Below are 18,271 nucleotides of genomic sequence, written 5' to 3'. Positions count from 1 at the left end.
AGTACTCCCGTTGCTTCCCTACCGTGAACTCTGGGAGCAAGTCTGTGCCCTCCCGCTTCGTGCGGTGCCGTGGAGCTGGCTGCTCAGAGGGAGGCTCACAGTAGAGATGATGCCTTGTTAGTGTCTTCACCACACAGATTCCTTCCCCAATCATGGCCATAACTTCATCCTTGGAAATAGCCAGATCTAGATTTTCCCCCTGAAACAGGTGTGGAACAGCACATCAAATCAGGGACAAAACAACTCTGCATTTCGATGGCTCCAGAGAAGATGGAGGAGACCAACACCATAGGATGAAAGCAGCCTTTTTTCTTCTCTGACTAGGCTCGCATCTGCATTGGCTGCAGAAGTTCATTTTGTAAGCTAAAAAATTCCCTTGCATACGATTTAAATTATAGCTTTAGGACCCGTACCATGCTGCATAATTACAGTTATAAATAGCCTGTCGTCTTAAGGCTCTTCAGCCACAGTACGACTAAGCCCAACTCTTCACTCTGTGTGCATGTGCAGATACATCCATGTGATGTGTGTTTATTTAAATAGGCAGTGTCTCATGTCAGTCAACCTAAGCACTCAGGTGAGTCAATCAATGCCTTTCAAAGGTGTAACGCATTTATGCTATTGTTCTTATCTGCTACACAAATCTGCTTTAATTTTGGGGGATTAAGACCTTTTCTTTTTAATAAAACCATGCTGACTGATGTTAATTACATTTTTATGTTTCAATGCTTTCTAAGCTGAATCCTGCAGCAGCGGTTTCATGCTTTTGCCCGCAGCTCTGTCAGGGTATCCTGACAGGTTGGTAGATCAACCTCCTTGCTCTTCGAAAGCTTGCACCTTGTTAGTTCTCTTTCAGGCTTCTCAAATTGCCCTACTTCTCCAAGATGCATTCAGATCCCAATAGCAGCAGCCTAGACATTTCTAGACTAGTGCGTTCTCACAGTTTTTACTCATATGTGAAAAAAGAACAAGTGGAGAAAGTGCATCTCCAGCTGCAGTCATTAACTTTCTTAATGAGTACTGGACCAGAAAGTACCTTTCCATACAAAAGAAATACCTCAGAGATTTTTCTCACGTGTGCAGAAAAAACCATTAGCCACTCTGCCCTTCCACAACATCTTTAAAGAGTGATTTTCCTACCTCCACCTAGTAACAGGCCTTCCCTACTGCCAGGATTCTTTTACTCCTAAGTTACTTCTAGAGGAATCTTAAGTTATGAAAAAGCTGGCAGCTGAGAATAGGATGTGGGGTTTATTTCATACTAATGTCTCATACACAAATAGTTTATTAGGATTAAAAATAGAAAAGCACGGAAGTTTCCACAAGCCCTTAACAATGATTTATGGACTCAAGAGGCTTTTTTGATGCACTCCTTTTCCTCTTCTTATGTACCATTTCTCATAGGCTGAAGTAGGTGTGCTATGACAGGCTGTAAGCCTGCCAAATGCTTTAAAACCTCAGATGCTGCATGACACCAATTTAAAACACTTAGGTTAGAAACAACTTTGTACAAGGAACATTATTTCCAACTAGTTTTTGTGTTACCTCCACAGAGATGACGCTTCCTGGCTTGTGACGATATGGTTTGGCAGGGTCTTCAGCATTCAGTGGTTTTAGGATGGGGTTGACTTCATAAGAGAAGGGCATGGGATGCAATGAGTTGAAATCAAAGCTCAGATTATCCAGAATAAATTCCAGTTTGATACGGACACTCCGCAACAGCAGGTTAATGGCTGGAGTTTTGCACAGGATCAGGTAGGAGGAGTTAACGAGACATGGTTCTTCAAACTAAATGCAAAAGGCAAAAAAAGTGTCAGTAGTGAAATGCTAATGCTTCTCCTGCAGCTTTGCAACACTTCCCAGCCCTGAGCAATCTGGGGCCAGTCTGCATTCCTCTCATCTGGAGCAATGCCAGAGGAACTCTGCTTAGTTGTAGAGGGAAAAGTCCAAGATCTGAGGAATTCCCCACATTCTTTTAAAGAAAGTTTTCACAGCCCTGGTTTTGTTGCAGGTACCTAGGTCTCAGCAGTGGGAATCAGCTCTGACAGCCCCCCAGCAGCAAATTCTGGAGAAACATCAGCTTTAGATCTCCCTGCTCTGACAGAACAGGACCAAAGATCTTTGAAGCAAGGCTGATTTCCTAGCCTGAATGTTTCTGTGAAAGAAGTGTTCCTTTGTCCGGTTCAACATGTTTTATACATTTGGTGAAAGCATTAGAGTCAATTTTTTTTTCTCCCCTACAGCCACAAATACCTTCCTAAGAACACGGGCAAACCCAGCTATTACTGATGCACATGCATCAGGAGCATATTCTCCCAGTTTTGTACAGGAAGCCCTCCATCATTTGCACTAATAATGCAAATCCTTCTTGTACTTTAGCTGCCAAACACCCTTGATCTCTGCAAATCCTGCTGCATGCTCTGTGACCTTGATGGTCACATCAATACCTCTGTAGTGACCCATCTCAGGACACTGGCAGCAGTAGAGCAGAAAATGTTGGTGGAACTGGTAATGTCACTGAACCCTGCCTGGTTTTGTACCTGAGAGTGAAAGAGAGCCCAGGGACTACAGAGATGGACTGAACTATGCAAAAGGAAGAGTCTGGAGCATGGACATGCTGAGCCACGCAAGCTCTCTGGCTCAGCTGTACACTTCTTTATCTCCATGCTGCTGCCCTGCTGTTTCTGTCCCACATCACAAGTCCTGCACATCTCTAAGCAGAGGCAGACTCAACTCATGGAGATGCTTGTGAAAGTGCTTAACCTCTCAGTCTGGCAGAGAACACTTCCAGTTGGCCAAGACTGTTGGTACGATCCAAGCAGATAACGGCAAGGCGGGGGGAAAAGCCCTATGGGCAGAAGGTCCACCTCTCCAGAACAACACATCAACCCTTATGCACCCTCAGCTCCACTGAGCACTTTGCCATGCTACCTGCTGGACGCTGCACAGAGCATCCTCAGGGCACTCGTTGTCTGGGATGATTCTGCGCCATCGTCCCAGTCCTCGGCGCCGGCGTTCAGATGGAGAAACTGTAACTCGAATCTTCGGTTTCTGTACAACATCCAAGTTGTAGCCATGAACTCTGAGCACTCTCCCTCCACTGAAAGAGAAAAGTAGCTGATCTCACCCTCCTATTATTCATTTGCTCTGTCTTGCCCATGCTCCCACCCTTCTGCTTATGCTCATTCCTACAAGCCTGGCTTTACTCCAAAGCGCAACTCAACAAACAGATGTCAGTGGTTCTGTAGTACCTGCCCCAGCACACAGCCCTGGGGAAGGTGCACTCAGTCTTTCTACCTGAGGAAGCTTTTAGGTGGCTCTGCAAAAGTGATGTTGGGATCCAGAGTATATTTGAAGAGGGATCCTTCCAGTCTCCGCTCTTGGTCCCCGTATTTGATGGTGACTGGGAGTTCTGCGGACACATTGCTGGGACTTGTCTGGCATGCCAACTGATCCTCAGTCATCTCAGAGAGGCTTGGAGAGATAGAATAGAGAAGAAGGGATTAACACAGCCACTGCAGAGACAGATTTTATAGTACTATGCCTTGCTCTTTGCAGACAGTCTGCAAACCTCTTCTGTTGTTTTCCTAAATTTAATGCTGAAAGGTCTTGTGCCTTGTCTAAGCAAGTAATAATTGCCCGGCAGTTGCCAGTGAGCAGCACATGGACAAAAAGCAGGTACAGCCACTGTGCAGACTGAAGAGAAAGCATGCTACCAAGGCACGTGCACCTTCTCACCAGCAGTGCTGTCAGGTGTGTGTGTCCGAGGATGCAAGAGAACAAGCAGCTCTTAGCGTTAGTTTGCAGGAGCCAACTGCAGTTCCCCATCAGTAAAAGCAGAGCTGTCAAGATGGGGTACAGTCCTGCCAAGAGACATGCAGAACAGAGGCCATATGGCACTGTTCACGTCCAAGGGAACGTGGGCAGGAATGTAAGATGGTCGAGGTTGCTGCCGTGACCCTCAAGGGGAGGATCTCCTAGAACAGAGGAGAGCAGAGCTCCAACAGCCTGTGCTAAGGGCTGAGCCAGGCAGCATCACACCCTGCAGGGCTCTTGGAAGGACTCAGGGCAGTGCACAGGCAGCACATAGGCAGGCTCTGATCTTACATGTGGCAAGGGAGGTCTCCAAGCAGGACACTGATCTCACTAGGATGCCCAGTCAGCAGCTTTGAGCCCAGAAGGGTAAGGCAGGTTCCTCCTGCTTTGGGCCCCTGAGTTGGAACAATGGATTTCAGCTCTGGGTTCTAGAATAGGGGAAAAAAAAAAAAAAGAAAAAAAAAAGAGGAGGTGAGTGACAAGGACCTCAAAAGATAAGGCAAGGTAACAGCAGAACATGTTCAGTGACCTCCAGCGCTCTGAAAATAGAAGCTGTAGATCCCAATCACAGGCAGGCCCCAGCTAGGCTCCAGCAGCTACCTTACGGAGCAGAGGCAACAGCGGAGGGATCAATCACATCAGCAAGAACCACGAATTGGGGACCAGTCTTTCCACGGACTGCAAAAGGCAGATGGATGCTACAAACAGCAGAGCTGTGAGCCTCACACACAAACCCAAGGATTAACAGTTCAAAGGGATTGTTCACATCAGTAACTGGATGTCCTGGTTTGGCTCAAACCAGGCCAAATAGTCTTAGAGAACCCAAGGTCACTGCTTACGAGTAAAGAGCCGAAGGGGGTTGTACCTGCAGGGAGTAGTGGACGAGGCAGGTGCCCCAGGATTGACCAGCAAGGTATTCCATCCCATACATGTCATTCTCACTTTCCTGTTTATCACTAACCCACTGCCTCCTGGAGGTGGGGCCCAGGAGGGAGGGGCCCTCCTGTCTCCCACTGATTGGTACCAGCTTTGCCAAATCTCCAGTTAAAAGCCTGCAGGTGTGATGGCAGTGGAGCTATTGCATTTTGCCCTCTGCCCGTGCTGGGTGGAGCTACTGCATTTTGCTCTCTGTCTGTGCTGGGGGGAGGTACTGCCTTTTCCCCTCTGCCTGTACTGGGGGGAGCAACTCTGCCTGAGGAGGATTTCCAAGCTCTTGATCTTGGTTTTGTACATATTTGTATATATTTGGTTATTTCTATTATTATTGTTATTATATTCTTTTTCATTATTCTAGTTTATTAAAACTGTTTTAACTTTCCAACCCATAAGTCTCTCTCCCTTTTCCCTTTCCCTTTCCCTTGGGGGGGGGGGGGAGAGGGTTAACAGAGAGCATCTGCCACCTGGTTAATAGCTGGCCCAGCTTTAAACCGTGACAGATTTATTGGCGCCCAACGTGGGGCTCGAGAGAAGCTCCAACAGGTTACTCTGATAAGTTGAATCCTGGCTCTGGTGGGAGGAGACACAGAGAGCTCAGCTGAGAGAATATCACATTTCTTCCTTTGAGATTTATGAGGGGTTGGAAAGTTAAAACAGATAGTGAAGATGGTGATGTCATTTTTGAATGCTGTGTTATCTCATCTTTTTATGGAGTTTCTTTCACAGTTGAGTATTGCAATGATGCCTTACCTGCCGTGGGCACTGTGTTATTGCTTGCTTCTTATGAATGTTTACATGCAGTTTAGCAGTGGGTGCTGGTCGAAATGTATTGTTTTGGTATGGGGTTTGATACTGATTTATGCTGTGATAAACTGGGCAGTTAATATTCCGATCTCTTATCTCTATGACACAATGATGGGCAGCTTTAATCGCGAATCAGTAGCAGCAACTTCATCTGCACGCTCCAAGCGTCCTTTAGCTGATTCTGTTAATGATTACACTTCCAGTTTTACTTTGGGAAATAGCACCTTCTCCTTTTCTGCCAAGCTGATTCCACTAGATTTTGCGAAATTAGGATGGTGCTGTCTAGGTGGCATGTTTTTATTTTTGGTTGTCCTGAATGTGTTTCTGATGTGGGATAAGATTAAATATCGATGCAGGGACAGTTGTAGGTGTTATGCAGCCACCTCAGATCCTACAGTGTGTACTGCTGCTACAGCCACTCAACCCACTGAAACCTTGGCAGCCTGTACCACAGCTGCTACACCCCCCAAGATGGCCACTGCAGCTACTCAGACTCTCAGCACTCCCACGACAGCCACTGCATCTACTCAGACCCCAGCATCTATCGAATCTGTACCAATTGCTCCTGTAACCAGGAAGAAATACCAAAAGAAATCAGCTCGTGAAGAGAAGGATGATGACTCAGAGCCTTCTAAGACAGAGCCATCATATGACCCAGGTGAGGGCCCTTCTCAGGCAGAGTTAGGGCCCGACACAGATGGGGGTTCCCTTGATTGTCCTTTTAAAGCAGACCCATCACAGAAGAAAGGCCCTTCTAAAGCAGAACTATCACAAGAGGACTCGGACGTAGAGATAACCTACCACTCCTTATCCCTGAAGGACCTGAGAAATATAAGGAAAGACTTCAGCCGTTATGACAGTGAACCTATTATTACCTGGTTGCTCCGATGCTGGGATAATGGGGCAGACAGCATGCAATTGGATGGCAGAGAAGCCAGACAGTTGGGATCCCTGTCCAGAGATGGTGGTATTGATAAAGCGCTCGCAAGAAAGTCAAACACTGTCAGTCTCTGGAGGCGACTCTTGTCAGCTGTAAAGAGCAGGTATCCCTATAAAGATGATGTTATGAGCCACCTAAGCAAATGGACCACTATAGAAAAAGGTATTAACTACCTTAGAGAACTGGCTGTGCAAGAGATCATTTATAGACACCCACGGGACATTGTAGATCCTGTAGATCCTGATGAAGTGGAATGCAACCGATCCATGTTCCGGAAGGTTGTGAAGAATGCTCCACCGACATATACCCATACATTGTCAATATTAGTATGGGGAGAAGATGCTATGGCACGATCTAGTGTGGGCGAAATGGCTAACTGTATGCGACAGTATGAAGATAGTATTTCTTCCCCACTGCAGGCACGCATCTCGGCTGTGGAAAAACTGACTAAGGAGAACAAGGACTCATTTAAACAACTGTCAGACAAACTGTCCATGATCGAGAATAAACTTGACTCTCTACCTACACAGGCGCGCGTTGCAGCTGTTAAGAGAAAACGTTCTCCTACAGGACCAGCTCAAAGGAAAAGGAACACATCACGAGGTATCCTGTGGTTTGCCCTGCGTGGTTATGGGGAGGACATGAGCAGATGGCATGGACAACCTACCAGTACCCTACAGGCACGAGTACGTGAGTTGCAAGCTAAAAGAAATACCAGAGAGAATTTTTCTAGGAGGATGGCTGCTCCAGTTACCAGTGAGCAGGACCCCAGTCAGGGGAGATGGGCCTCAAATCACTTTTTCCCAAGTGTGAATAGGAGAAATGAAGGTCCAGTCCCTGTGAGCAGCATGAATCCATTTCTTAATTAGGGGGGCCCTGCCTCCAGCCAGGTGGAGGAGAGGGACAACCGGATTTATTGGACTGTGTGGATTCGATGGCCTGGCACATTAAAACCACAAAGGTATCGAGCCCTGGTAGACACTGGTGCACAGTGCACCCTAATGCCATCGGATCATAAAGGGGCAGAATCTATCAGCATTTCAGGAGTAACAGGAGGATCTCAAGTGTTATCTGTATTGGAGGCCGAAGTGAGCCTAACTAAAAATGAATGGAAAAAGCACCCCATTGTGACTGGCCCAGATGCTCCGTGCATCCTTGGCATAGACTACCTCAAGAGAGGGTATTTTAAGGACCCAAAAGGGTACAGATGGGCCTTTGGTATAGCAGCTGTAGAGACTGAGGACATTAAACAGCTGTCTACCTTGCCTGGCCTCTCAGAAGATCCTTCTGTTGTGGGGTTGCTGAAGGTTGAAGAACAACAGGTGCCAATTGCTACTACCACGGTGCACCGACGACAATATCGCACCAATCGAGACTCCCTGATCCCCATTCATAAACTGATTAGACAATTAGAAAATCAAGGAGTGATTACCAAGACTCGCTCACCCTTTAATAGTCCTATATGGCCAGTGCGAAAGTCTGATGGAGAATGGAGATTAACTGTGGACTATCGTGGCCTAAATGAAGTTACGCCACCGCTGAGTGCTGCTGTGCCAGACATGCTAGAACTTCAATACGAACTGGAGTCAAAGGCAGCCAAGTGGTACGCCACCATAGACATTGCTAATGCCTTTTTCTCTATTCCTTTGGCACCAAAGTGCAGGCCACAGTTTGCTTTTACCTGGAGAGGTATCCAGTATACCTGGAATCGACTGCCCCAGGGGTGGAAACACAGTCCTACTATTTGCCATGGACTGATCCAGACTGCACTAGAAAAGGGTGGAGCTCCAGAACATTTGCAATACATTGATGACATCATTGTGTGGGGTGATACATCAGCAGAAGTTTTTGACAAAGGGGAGAAAATAATCCAAATTCTTCTGAAAGCTGGTTTTGCCATAAAAAGGGGCAAGGTCAAGGGACCTGCCCGGGAGATCCAGTTTTTAGGGATTAAATGGCAAGATGGGCGTCGCCAGATCCCGATAGAGGTGATCAACAAAATAACAGCAATGTCCGCACCAACTAACAAAAAGGAAACACAAGCCTTCTTAGGTGTTGTGGGTTTCTGGAGAATGCATATTCCAGATTACAGCCAGATTGTACGCCCTCTTTATCAAGTGACCAGAAAGAAGAATGATTTTCAGTGGGGCCCTGAACAACGACAGGCTTTTGAACAGATTAAACAAGAGATTGTGCATGCAGTAGCCCTTGGACCAGTCCGTATGGGACAAGATGTTAAAAATGTGCTCTACACCGCAGCTGGGGACAATGGTCCTACCTGGAGCCTCTGGCAGAAAGTGCCAGGGGAGACTCGAGGTCGACCCCTAGGATTTTGGAGTCGAGGATACAAGGGCTCCGAGGCCAATTACACTCCAACTGAAAAAGAGATACTGGCAGCATATGAAGGAGTTAGAGCTGCTTCAGAGGTAATTGGTACTGAAGCACAACTTCTCCTAGCACCTCGACTACCAGTACTAGGCTGGATGTTCAAGGGTAAGGTTCCCACTACCCATCATGCAACTGATGCGACGTGGAGTAAATGGATTGCATTAATTACGCAGAGGGCTCGAATAGGAAACCCTAATCGCCCAGGAATCTTAGAAGTAATCATGGACTGGCCAGAAGGCAAAGACTTCGGAATGCCACCAGAAAAGGAGGTGACACGTGCTGAAGAAGCCCCACCATATAATGAACTACCAGAGGGTGAGAAGCAGTATGCCCTGTTCACCGATGGATCCTGCCGTCTTGTAGGAAAGCATCGGAAGTGGAAAGCTGCTGTATGGAGTCCTATACGACGAGTCACAGAAGCCACAGAAGGACAAGGTGAATCAAGTCAATTTGCAGAAGTAAAAGCCATCCAGCTGGCTTTAGACATTGCTAAACGAGAAAAGTGGCCAAGGCTGTATCTTTATACTGACTCATGGATGGTGGCAAATGCCTTGTGGGGGTGGTTAAAGCAGTGGAAGCAAAGCAACTGGCAGCGCAAAGGGAAACCTATTTGGGCTGCTAAATTGTGGCAAGATATTGCTGCTCGGCTAGAGAAACTAGTCGTGAAGGCACGTCATGTAGATGCTCACGTACCTAAAAGTCGGGCAACTGAGGAACATCGAAACAACCAACAAGCGGATCAAGCTGCTAAAGTGTTCCAAATAGATTTGGACTGGGAACACAAAGGTGAACTATTTTTAGCTCGGTGGGCTCATGACACTTCAGGTCATCAAGGGAGAGATGCAACATACAGATGGGCTCGTGACCGAGGGGTGGACTTAACCATGGACTCTATTGCACAGGTTATCCATGATTGTGAAACATGCGCCGCAATTAAGCAAGCCAAACGGTTAAAACCTTTGTGGTATGGGGGGCGGTGGTTGAAATATAAATATGGGGAGGCCTGGCAAATTGACTATATCACACTCCCTCAAACCCGCCAGGGTAAACGCTATGTGCTTACCATGGTGGAGGCGACCACCGGATGGTTGGAAACATACTCTGTGCCCCATGCCACTGCCCGGAACACTATTCTGGGCCTCGAAAAGCAAATCTTGTGGCGACATGGCACGCCAGAGAGAATTGAGTCGGACAATGGGACTCATTTCAAAAACAGTCTCACAGACAACTGGGCCAAAGAGCATGGCATTGAATGGGTATATCACATCCCCTATCATGCACCAGCCTCTGGGAAAATTGAACGGTATAATGGGCTGTTAAAAACTACCCTGAAAGCAATGGGGGGTGGAACCTTTAAAAACTGGGATAAACATCTGGCACAAGCTACCTGGTTAGTTAACACCAGGGGATCTATCAATCGAGCTGGCCCTGCTCAGTCAGACCTTCTACATACAGTAGAAGGAGATAAAGTCCCTGTGGTGCATGAAAGGAATCTATTGGGAAAAACTGTCTGGATTCTTCCTGTAACGGGCAAAGGTAAACCCATTCGTGGGATTGCTTTTGCTCAGGGACCTGGATGTACTTGGTGGGTGATGTTGCAAGATGGTGAAGTCCGATGTGTCCCTGAAGGTGATCTGATTCTGGGTGAGACTACTTAATTTTGAACTGTATGTTGTTGCTGCATAAGTGTCTTTTAGGTTAAGACAGTGGTGATGCGACCGGAGCTAGCTTCATCAAGTGGCGTCCAGTAACCTCCTCGAGTCTGACATCTTTAACCTGCAACCCGTGGGCACGAACCATGACAAAAGAGAGACTGCTAGCCAGAAAGACTGCTGAGAGACTGCTAACCAGATGCAAACCCACAATCCTGAACCAAATGAACTTGATGGACTTTTTGCATAAAGATGAATCATAGACTAGTGATATGTATATATATATTTGAAAATGAAAAGGTAGTGGTGATCTGAGTATGACATGAATGGTATGGAATAAGGGGTGGAATGTCCTGGTTTGGCTCAAACCAGGCCAAATAGTCTTAGAGAACCCAAGGTCACTGCTTACGAGTAAAGAGCCGAAGGGGGTTGTACCTGCAGGGAGTAGTGGACGGGGCAGGTGCCCCAGGATTGACCAGCAAGGTATTCCATCCCATACATGTCATTCTCACTTTCCTGTTTATCACTAACCCACTGCCTCCTGGAGGTGGGGCCCAGGAGGGAGGGGCCCTCCTGTCTCCCACTGATTGGTACCAGCTTTGCCAAATCTCCAGTTAAAAGCCTGCAGGTGTGATGGCAGTGGAGCTATTGCATTTTGCCCTCTGCCCGTGCTGGGTGGAGCTACTGCATTTTGCTCTCTGTCTGTGCTGGGGGGAGGTACTGCCTTTTCCCCTCTGCCTGTACTGGGGGGAGCAACTCTGCCTGAGGAGGATTTCCAAGCTCTTGATCTTGGTTTTGTACATATTTGTATATATTTGGTTATTTCTATTATTATTGTTATTATATTCTTTTTCATTATTCTAGTTTATTAAAACTGTTTTAACTTTCCAACCCATAAGTCTCTCTCCCTTTTCCCTTTCCCTTTCCCTTGGGGGGGGGGGGGAGAGGGTTAACAGAGAGCATCTGCCACCTGGTTAATAGCTGGCCCAGCTTTAAACCGTGACACTGGATTAATAACTCAGGTTAGGAAAAACAAGGTAGCAAATAAATAGTCTGTTTGTCTAGTAGCTGAAGAGATTACCAGCAGGGAGCCCTGAGAATCTGTGTTGAGACCTGTGCTGTTAAACATACTTGTAGGTGACCTGGGAAAGGGAAATGAAATTTGACAAATTATTCAGAGTAACAAAAACTTAGTACCAGTGAGGAGCTGCAGCAAAACTTAGAGGAACCAGGCAAAGTGGCACAAGTAAGTCACTGCTGATAAATGAAGAACCAGATACATAAAGTGAGAAGGAGCCAGGAGACCAGAGCAAAAAAGCAATCCAAGCACAGGTACGCAGTTGTGAGTTTCAAAATGGCTCCTGCCCATTCAAGAGTGCTTTGGTACCTAGAACAACTCTACCAGCTGTAAGCACAGATCTCAACAAAAACACCCCAAGTGGTAGGAATTAGTGGGAAGGAAATTAAGAAAAAAGATTTTTATGCGACAGTAAAAATTCCTTTTGCACTCACATCTTGAACACAGTATGCAGTTCTCATCACTCTGCCTCAAAATGGCAATAACAGAACCAAAACCAAGAGAAGAGCAACAAGCATAATCCAGTATATAAAATGGTTCTATACAGTCAGAAATGGAATAGCCCAAGACTTTTCAGGCATCTCTTTCCCCTTCCCATGGGAGAGGGAGACATGCAACTAGGTACGTAACTTGTAAGTTGCACAGCAAGGATGAAAAGTGAGCAATTGTATCGAAAAACTACTTAAATATTATTTCATAGTTGCTGGGTTTAAGATATCAAAAAGTTACCAGAAGCATGTTTAAAAAGAATAGGAAACATTTTTCCATACAATGCATGGTAACTTTGGACTTACTGCCACTAGCTGCTGAAGGTCAGAAGCTAAAAGTCTGTTCAAGCAGCAATTTGCAAATTAATAAAAGGAAAGTCAGAAGTCTTAGTAAGATGTTAAGTCATCAATAAAAAAAAAATCTCCAAATCAGAAAGATACTCTGTATTTTTCCTCTTTCTTTAAGCATTTAATAGTTACCATTGTCCAAAAAGAAAAACCATTAGACTACAGAATCTTTAGTATTACCCAGTACAGCTGTTCTTATAATCAAAATGGGGTTGGAAAAAGAAAAAAAAACCAGAACAAAATCAAAAAAAGCCCAACGCACACAACACAAACACCAGAAAAATCAGATAAAAATACCAGCAGCAAGTGCCCGGTAAAGTCCCATACGTTCATGCAGTAGACAGCCATTTAACAGAGATACTGGAAGAACAGGGGGAGGTATTGAAGAAGCGATAGTTACGTTACCTGATAGGTGAAAATATGCCCAGAAACTCCACGTCCTCCTCCAGGCACTTCCACCACAATGTGCCCAAATCTCTCTGTCCAGCTCCCGCCAGTGACGCACACGATACTGCAGGGCAAGCCAAGAACAGTGTCACGCCATGGAAGAGCAGATGAGATGAATCCATTGCATCGTGTCCTAAAACCAGCTGGCAGCCACAGCTCCCTCCTTTCAGCTTTATCACATGCTCAGAATATACAACCGAACATTGAGAAACACTTCTAAAAGCTGGATTAGGTGCAGCAGAAAAAAGCAGGGGGTGGTTCAAAACAGGCTCATCCTATCCAAGATTATTCTTTCTGGGACAGACAGGATGAAGCCCACTGTATCACAAGTACGCGAAGAGTCCAAGGACTCTGCTGTTGTCCAGAGCTGATCAAATTAGTCACATCTGGAGAGTCCCCAAGCTAGCAGTGGTCAATCCACACATTAGCACTGGGTCTGATGCAGAAGGAAGCTCAAGGCTGTAGGTTTAGCTGGCACTGGTCTTCAGCCAGTGGCCTCTGGGACCAGCCAGTTCCCCTGATCTGCACCACCCATTCTTCCCAGCCATAACCTGGTATGGGAGATGCTGACAAGGTGAGAAGTCAGGTTGTACTTAGAACAGGGCAGCGAGGAATCCCATGTTACAACACTGATTTGCTAACAGAAAAACTTCTCTGCAGGAGACTTCCCAGCCTTCCTACACAGTAGGAGATTAATTTTGCCTGGGCCTTGCTCAGGAGTGGGTTCCAGGTTCACATCTATATCCCCTCAACCAAAAAGGCTCAGGAATTTGAACTCAGGCAGTGCAGTCCCAAGCCAGGACCCTGTGATGCCAGGTGATTTACAGATACAGAACAAAGACAGTGCTAACCCCAGAAAGATTATGCTCTAATTCTAGCATGAAAACAGAAAGCAGATGGATCCAGACAAACAAGGCACACGGACAGGACAACACTGCTCAACACAGCAGGCCATTTCCCAGCAGGATCTTACCTGGCTCCCAGAGGGAAGGGTGCTACAACTACTGCTACCATGGAATGGAAAAATGGGTTTGTGATAGCTCTGATTAGAGGTTACTCACAATTGCTCTCCTCTTCTCCTGCTGGTTGCTTGGCTCCTCTCCCTCCCTTGTCCAAGGCTCCCACCTACCTGCCCTGCCACAGGCCAACTACACAAATATGCCTTTCTCCTTGTTTCCTAGCTACCCCCATCACACCTCTCAACACCTGACTACACTGCCTTGTTATAGGTTCTGCCCTGGCTGGACACACCAGCTACCCAGTTCTCTATCACTGACATTACCTGGATTCAGCAGGACAGGTCCTTCTGCTTATCACCCTCCTCCTAGCCACTACTTTTAGAAGCATTGTGTTGTGACCTGCCAGGCACTTCTAGCCACCAGAAGTGTGGTATAGGGCCCACCAGGACTCCCTGGTCTGTCCCTGGTTGAGAGTGTCCTTTCGTTGGGTTTGTTCCTGGGAGGTGGAAGTCTGGCTGGCAAGTGAAGAATGACAGTCTAGGGGTGTGCCCACTCAAGCAGAGGTAAGAATCTGTGCCGTACCTCCAACCACGTGTTCCCATCCTCACCCTGTGTTAACATGGTCAGGATATTTTCCTAGCACTAACACTTGCACAAGCCATGTCCTTCACTTTATTGAAATCATCCTGTGGCTGGGAGAGACACCCATGAAACTGCATGGTTCCGAGCCTGTGACTCCCTGGTCTGGCTGCCCTGCAGGCTCTGTACTGGCAGCGTGGTCGGTATACAGCAGCACTGTTTGGCCATGGCCTTGTACACAACCTTATCTCTCTAAAGTCACTGCCTGAGTAACTAATCAGACAGCGACCTCACTCAGGGGCACTCCCTGGGGAGAGGGCAAGGCTCAGTACCTGCTACAGCAAAGGCAATGACATCTCAGGCTGGTGTCAACAGCCAAGGGAAAAGCCAGCACCTGCCTCTGGGAGGAGGTTTCACAGATACTCTACCTGCTAGAGATCTCATACTCTTGAGCATCTACGGCACAGGGAATTCCTGCAACAGTGACAGTTTCTGCAATGTCTTGATGTTTCTGCCCGAGGTTTGAGCCAGTGATGGTGATTCTAGTGCCACCTTCCACTGGTCCAGACAGGGGGTACACCTGCAAAGACATCCGCGCATGTGTAAATGTCACAGTATCTCAGACCTCTGCAGTCTGGCAACTGATCTACAGCACAGGGCCCTTCAGCTGCCCCATTACAAACTCTGCCTGGTCGGGTCACTGCTATGGATTCCTTTTACTGGCTTGGGCTAGTACCAGGTTGCACCCTCATCAGAAGAAAGGCCATAAAGAACACCACTGTCAGAGCCTTCTTTCCCATACCTCTCTTGCCAGCAGTCCCCCCCCACACGTGATAATCCACTATAGACTTCTAAGGCAAGAACTGCCCTGCTTTGCCTTGTCATCAACATGCTGGCCACTCCACAGGGCATTTCTGCTGAAGAGTGGGAACGCACAAGCCAATACATGTTACTAGTACTGAAGCAGCAAGCGCCATTCCCCCCTCAGCATCCATACGACAATGAATTGCATGCTGCACAAACGTCAAAGCTCTGTCCCTGAGCAGCATCCAAGATAAACTAAGACAAGATGCAGCACATGGATGTTGTGTGCCACTGGAGGGAGGACAAGCTGACAGCAAAAGGGACACATGGCTACAGACACTCGTCATGTGGCAGTTAGCAAGAAACATTTAAAATAAACAGACAAAAATAATTAATTCCAGGAACCTGTCATGCCTTTCCCATCCTTGCTGTGCCGTTATCATTAGGTTTTGCCCTCCTTTGCCCCAGGCTCAGTTGGGCCAACCTGTTTCAGAGTCTGGCTCGGGACAGTTGGCAGATCCAATCTGTGGACCCTTTCCCAGCTCCTGAATGATTCTGCTCCTTCTGGCATGCCAGTTTCAGCTCACATCAGATACAAATGCATCTTTCCCTACTGTTCTCTATCAGCAGACTGAAAGCCCAGCACACTAGTCTAGCATACTCACAACACTGAGGGATCACAGTCGAATAGGACTAACTTGCTCTTCAGATGGCCAATGCATTATTGAGCTGCACTGTTCACACTCTGAGTTCACAGCCCTTTGATTTCAACTGGAGAATGGAGCCCTCCTTGCCCGGGTGCAGTACACTAGCGAGCAAATTACTCACAGAGTGAATGAGAGGTGCTGGACACAGGTCTTCTATCTCTTCCTTGCAGGAGCCCCTGAAGATACAGCTGGGGTTGTCACCTCCACACCACACACAGTTGTACTTTGAGTCAGCTGTTTGGCAGCGGCTACAGTCAGTGTGTCCCACAGAGCAGTTGTAAAAAGTCACTGCAAAGGAGAAATATTCAGAGGCACCTGCAAATGTCCCCTAGGGCACAGAATAATCCAGCAACTCGGCATCTTGCACAGAACCCTCTCCTCCTCCCTCCCCTGTGACAAACAACAGAAATGAGGCTGCATGTTTTCCTTATTTTCCCTGTGACAGGACTACTACAGATGCAAAAAGCCTCATTGGAAGATTTCTTTTCCACCTCATCTGCTGTCTTTTTGCTGGGGAGGTGTTGCACTCCTACCGTGAAGATCTGCAGCACTGTCCACTCGAAGGTGTCGCCGCCTCTGCACGAACACCACAGCATTGAATTCAAGTTGAGGTGCTGTGTAACTGTACTGCAAAGACAAAGACCATCAAGACAAAGGACTTAACTGAGGCACAAACAAGCCAGCTGAATGGGCAAAAAGCATCAGCATCTGTCCTGCATAGTGCACCGGCATATACAGTCTATACGGAGATTCCCGTGAATGCAGACAAGGCAGCATGGCAGCACAGCCCTGTCCTCACTGGTTCACGCAGCCACAATTCTGCTCTAGAAAGAGCAGCAGGCATTGGTTCACTAGGACGAACACTGAAAACAAACGTGCGCTCACGGCAATACTCGTCTAACTTCCTACCTGCATTTCTAAATGGCTAATTCCTATCCACAAGCCACCTGCTCAGAAAACTGCCCAAGCTGGCTTTTCTGCAATTCCACTAGAGCTCAAGATGCAGGACTACACTTGGTCTGCAGGGCTCAGGTGCACAAGAGCCTATGTTGTTTCTCTCCCTTAACTATATGAGTTTGTGAACTAAAAATACAGCCTCTGCTTGCAAATCTTGCTCTAAGTAAAATCCACACATCATCCAGAAATTTACATGGCTGTTTTAATTTTGCCTGTTAATCTCACAATCCACAGGCTTGCGTCCACCACTAAGAACAAAATTGGTATTAACAGTATTTTTCTTTTCTCAGAAGAACCACCATCACAGAAGAAGTCACGATTCAGAGAACCATGAACAACAGTGCCTCAAACTAAAGCAGAAGTGGCACTGTCCTGGCAGGTTGCAATGAGTGGTGATTCAGAGACAGCATCACCCTGTACTACAGCAAAGGCAGCAATGGCTCGTGTGGCTCAGACTGCACAATTTTTCTGCACGTTGAAGATACCAGTACCGCCAGGCATCAGCATCACAGATGAGGGCCCCGTAACGCTAAATATTCTACAAATATTTGCAAAATATGCTCTTTTCCCCAAAGAGCTTGCCCTCCAGCCTACTGTTTTGCTGAGCAAAAACAGCACCAGTGTGAAATCTGAAACGGCATCGTATCCCAAGCACTCACCTGGTTCATCTGGCAGGTGATATAACAGAGGGACTGGTTTGTTTCTTCTCCTTCCACATAAGCATCCATCACCACTGTCCTCCCCTCTAAATTCAGGACACACTCATAGTCCCACTGCTGGTCCTGCAGAGAAGATACATATGGCATCATTTCTCAGCTACATGGAGCTTCCCACTACACAACAGTGTACTCCTGCCTCTCCAATTCAGTACCTTTTATGAGGCCCCTAACTGTGCAAGCAGCGTGCTCCTCTCATTCCTTTTGTTATGCCAACTCTACGCTATATTCAAGGGCTCTCTATGCTGTCATTGCCTCCATGTACAAAAGGTAAATCAACACAAAACAAAACACCTAGAAAGAAGCATGTGCATATCAGTGCAGGGAGAACTCAGCACAGGAGGAGGAATTAAAGAAAAAACAGTGGGACTGTGAAGTTATGCCTGTATGTCTCTATGAAACACTAGCTTGGAAATGAGGAGTGGAGTGCACAGATTAGGGCAGTGCACCTCAAAAAACACTAAGTGTATTTTCCTTCTCTCTCTCTCTTGTAAATCTTCCACTGAATTGCTTAGACACTTCCTGTAAAAAAGATGGATATGCATCTGTAACCAGTGCTGCTCTTCCGAGCAGTGCAGTATATCAGGTTTAACACAGAAAGTAACAATTAGTCTGTGGGCTGCATGTTCTGAGGCGGTTGTTTGTAAAAGCT

The 18,271-nt window shown here is 46.9% G+C and overlaps 1 protein-coding gene across 1 annotated transcript in view; it reads right to left on the bottom strand.

Moving 5' to 3' along the window:
- PLXNB1 (plexin B1) overlaps positions 1-18,271 on the bottom strand; it is a 49,150-nt gene that overhangs the window by 15,377 nt on the left and 15,502 nt on the right. The window contains 10 exon segments of the mRNA XM_068408614.1: positions 23-199; positions 1,546-1,788; positions 2,932-3,100; positions 3,298-3,474; positions 4,108-4,244; positions 12,856-12,961; positions 14,864-15,015; positions 16,068-16,234; positions 16,480-16,573; positions 17,563-17,685. Coding sequence (XP_068264715.1) covers positions 23-199; positions 1,546-1,788; positions 2,932-3,100; positions 3,298-3,474; positions 4,108-4,244; positions 12,856-12,961; positions 14,864-15,015; positions 16,068-16,234; positions 16,480-16,573; positions 17,563-17,685 — 1,545 coding nt within the window.

This window comes from Nyctibius grandis, chromosome 10 (assembly GCF_013368605.1).
Source record: "Nyctibius grandis isolate bNycGra1 chromosome 10, bNycGra1.pri, whole genome shotgun sequence".
NCBI classification, from domain to species: Eukaryota; Metazoa; Chordata; class Aves; order Nyctibiiformes; family Nyctibiidae; genus Nyctibius; species Nyctibius grandis.
Note: the sequence above shows the minus strand (reverse complement) of the source record. Positions and strands in the feature narration are given on the sequence as shown.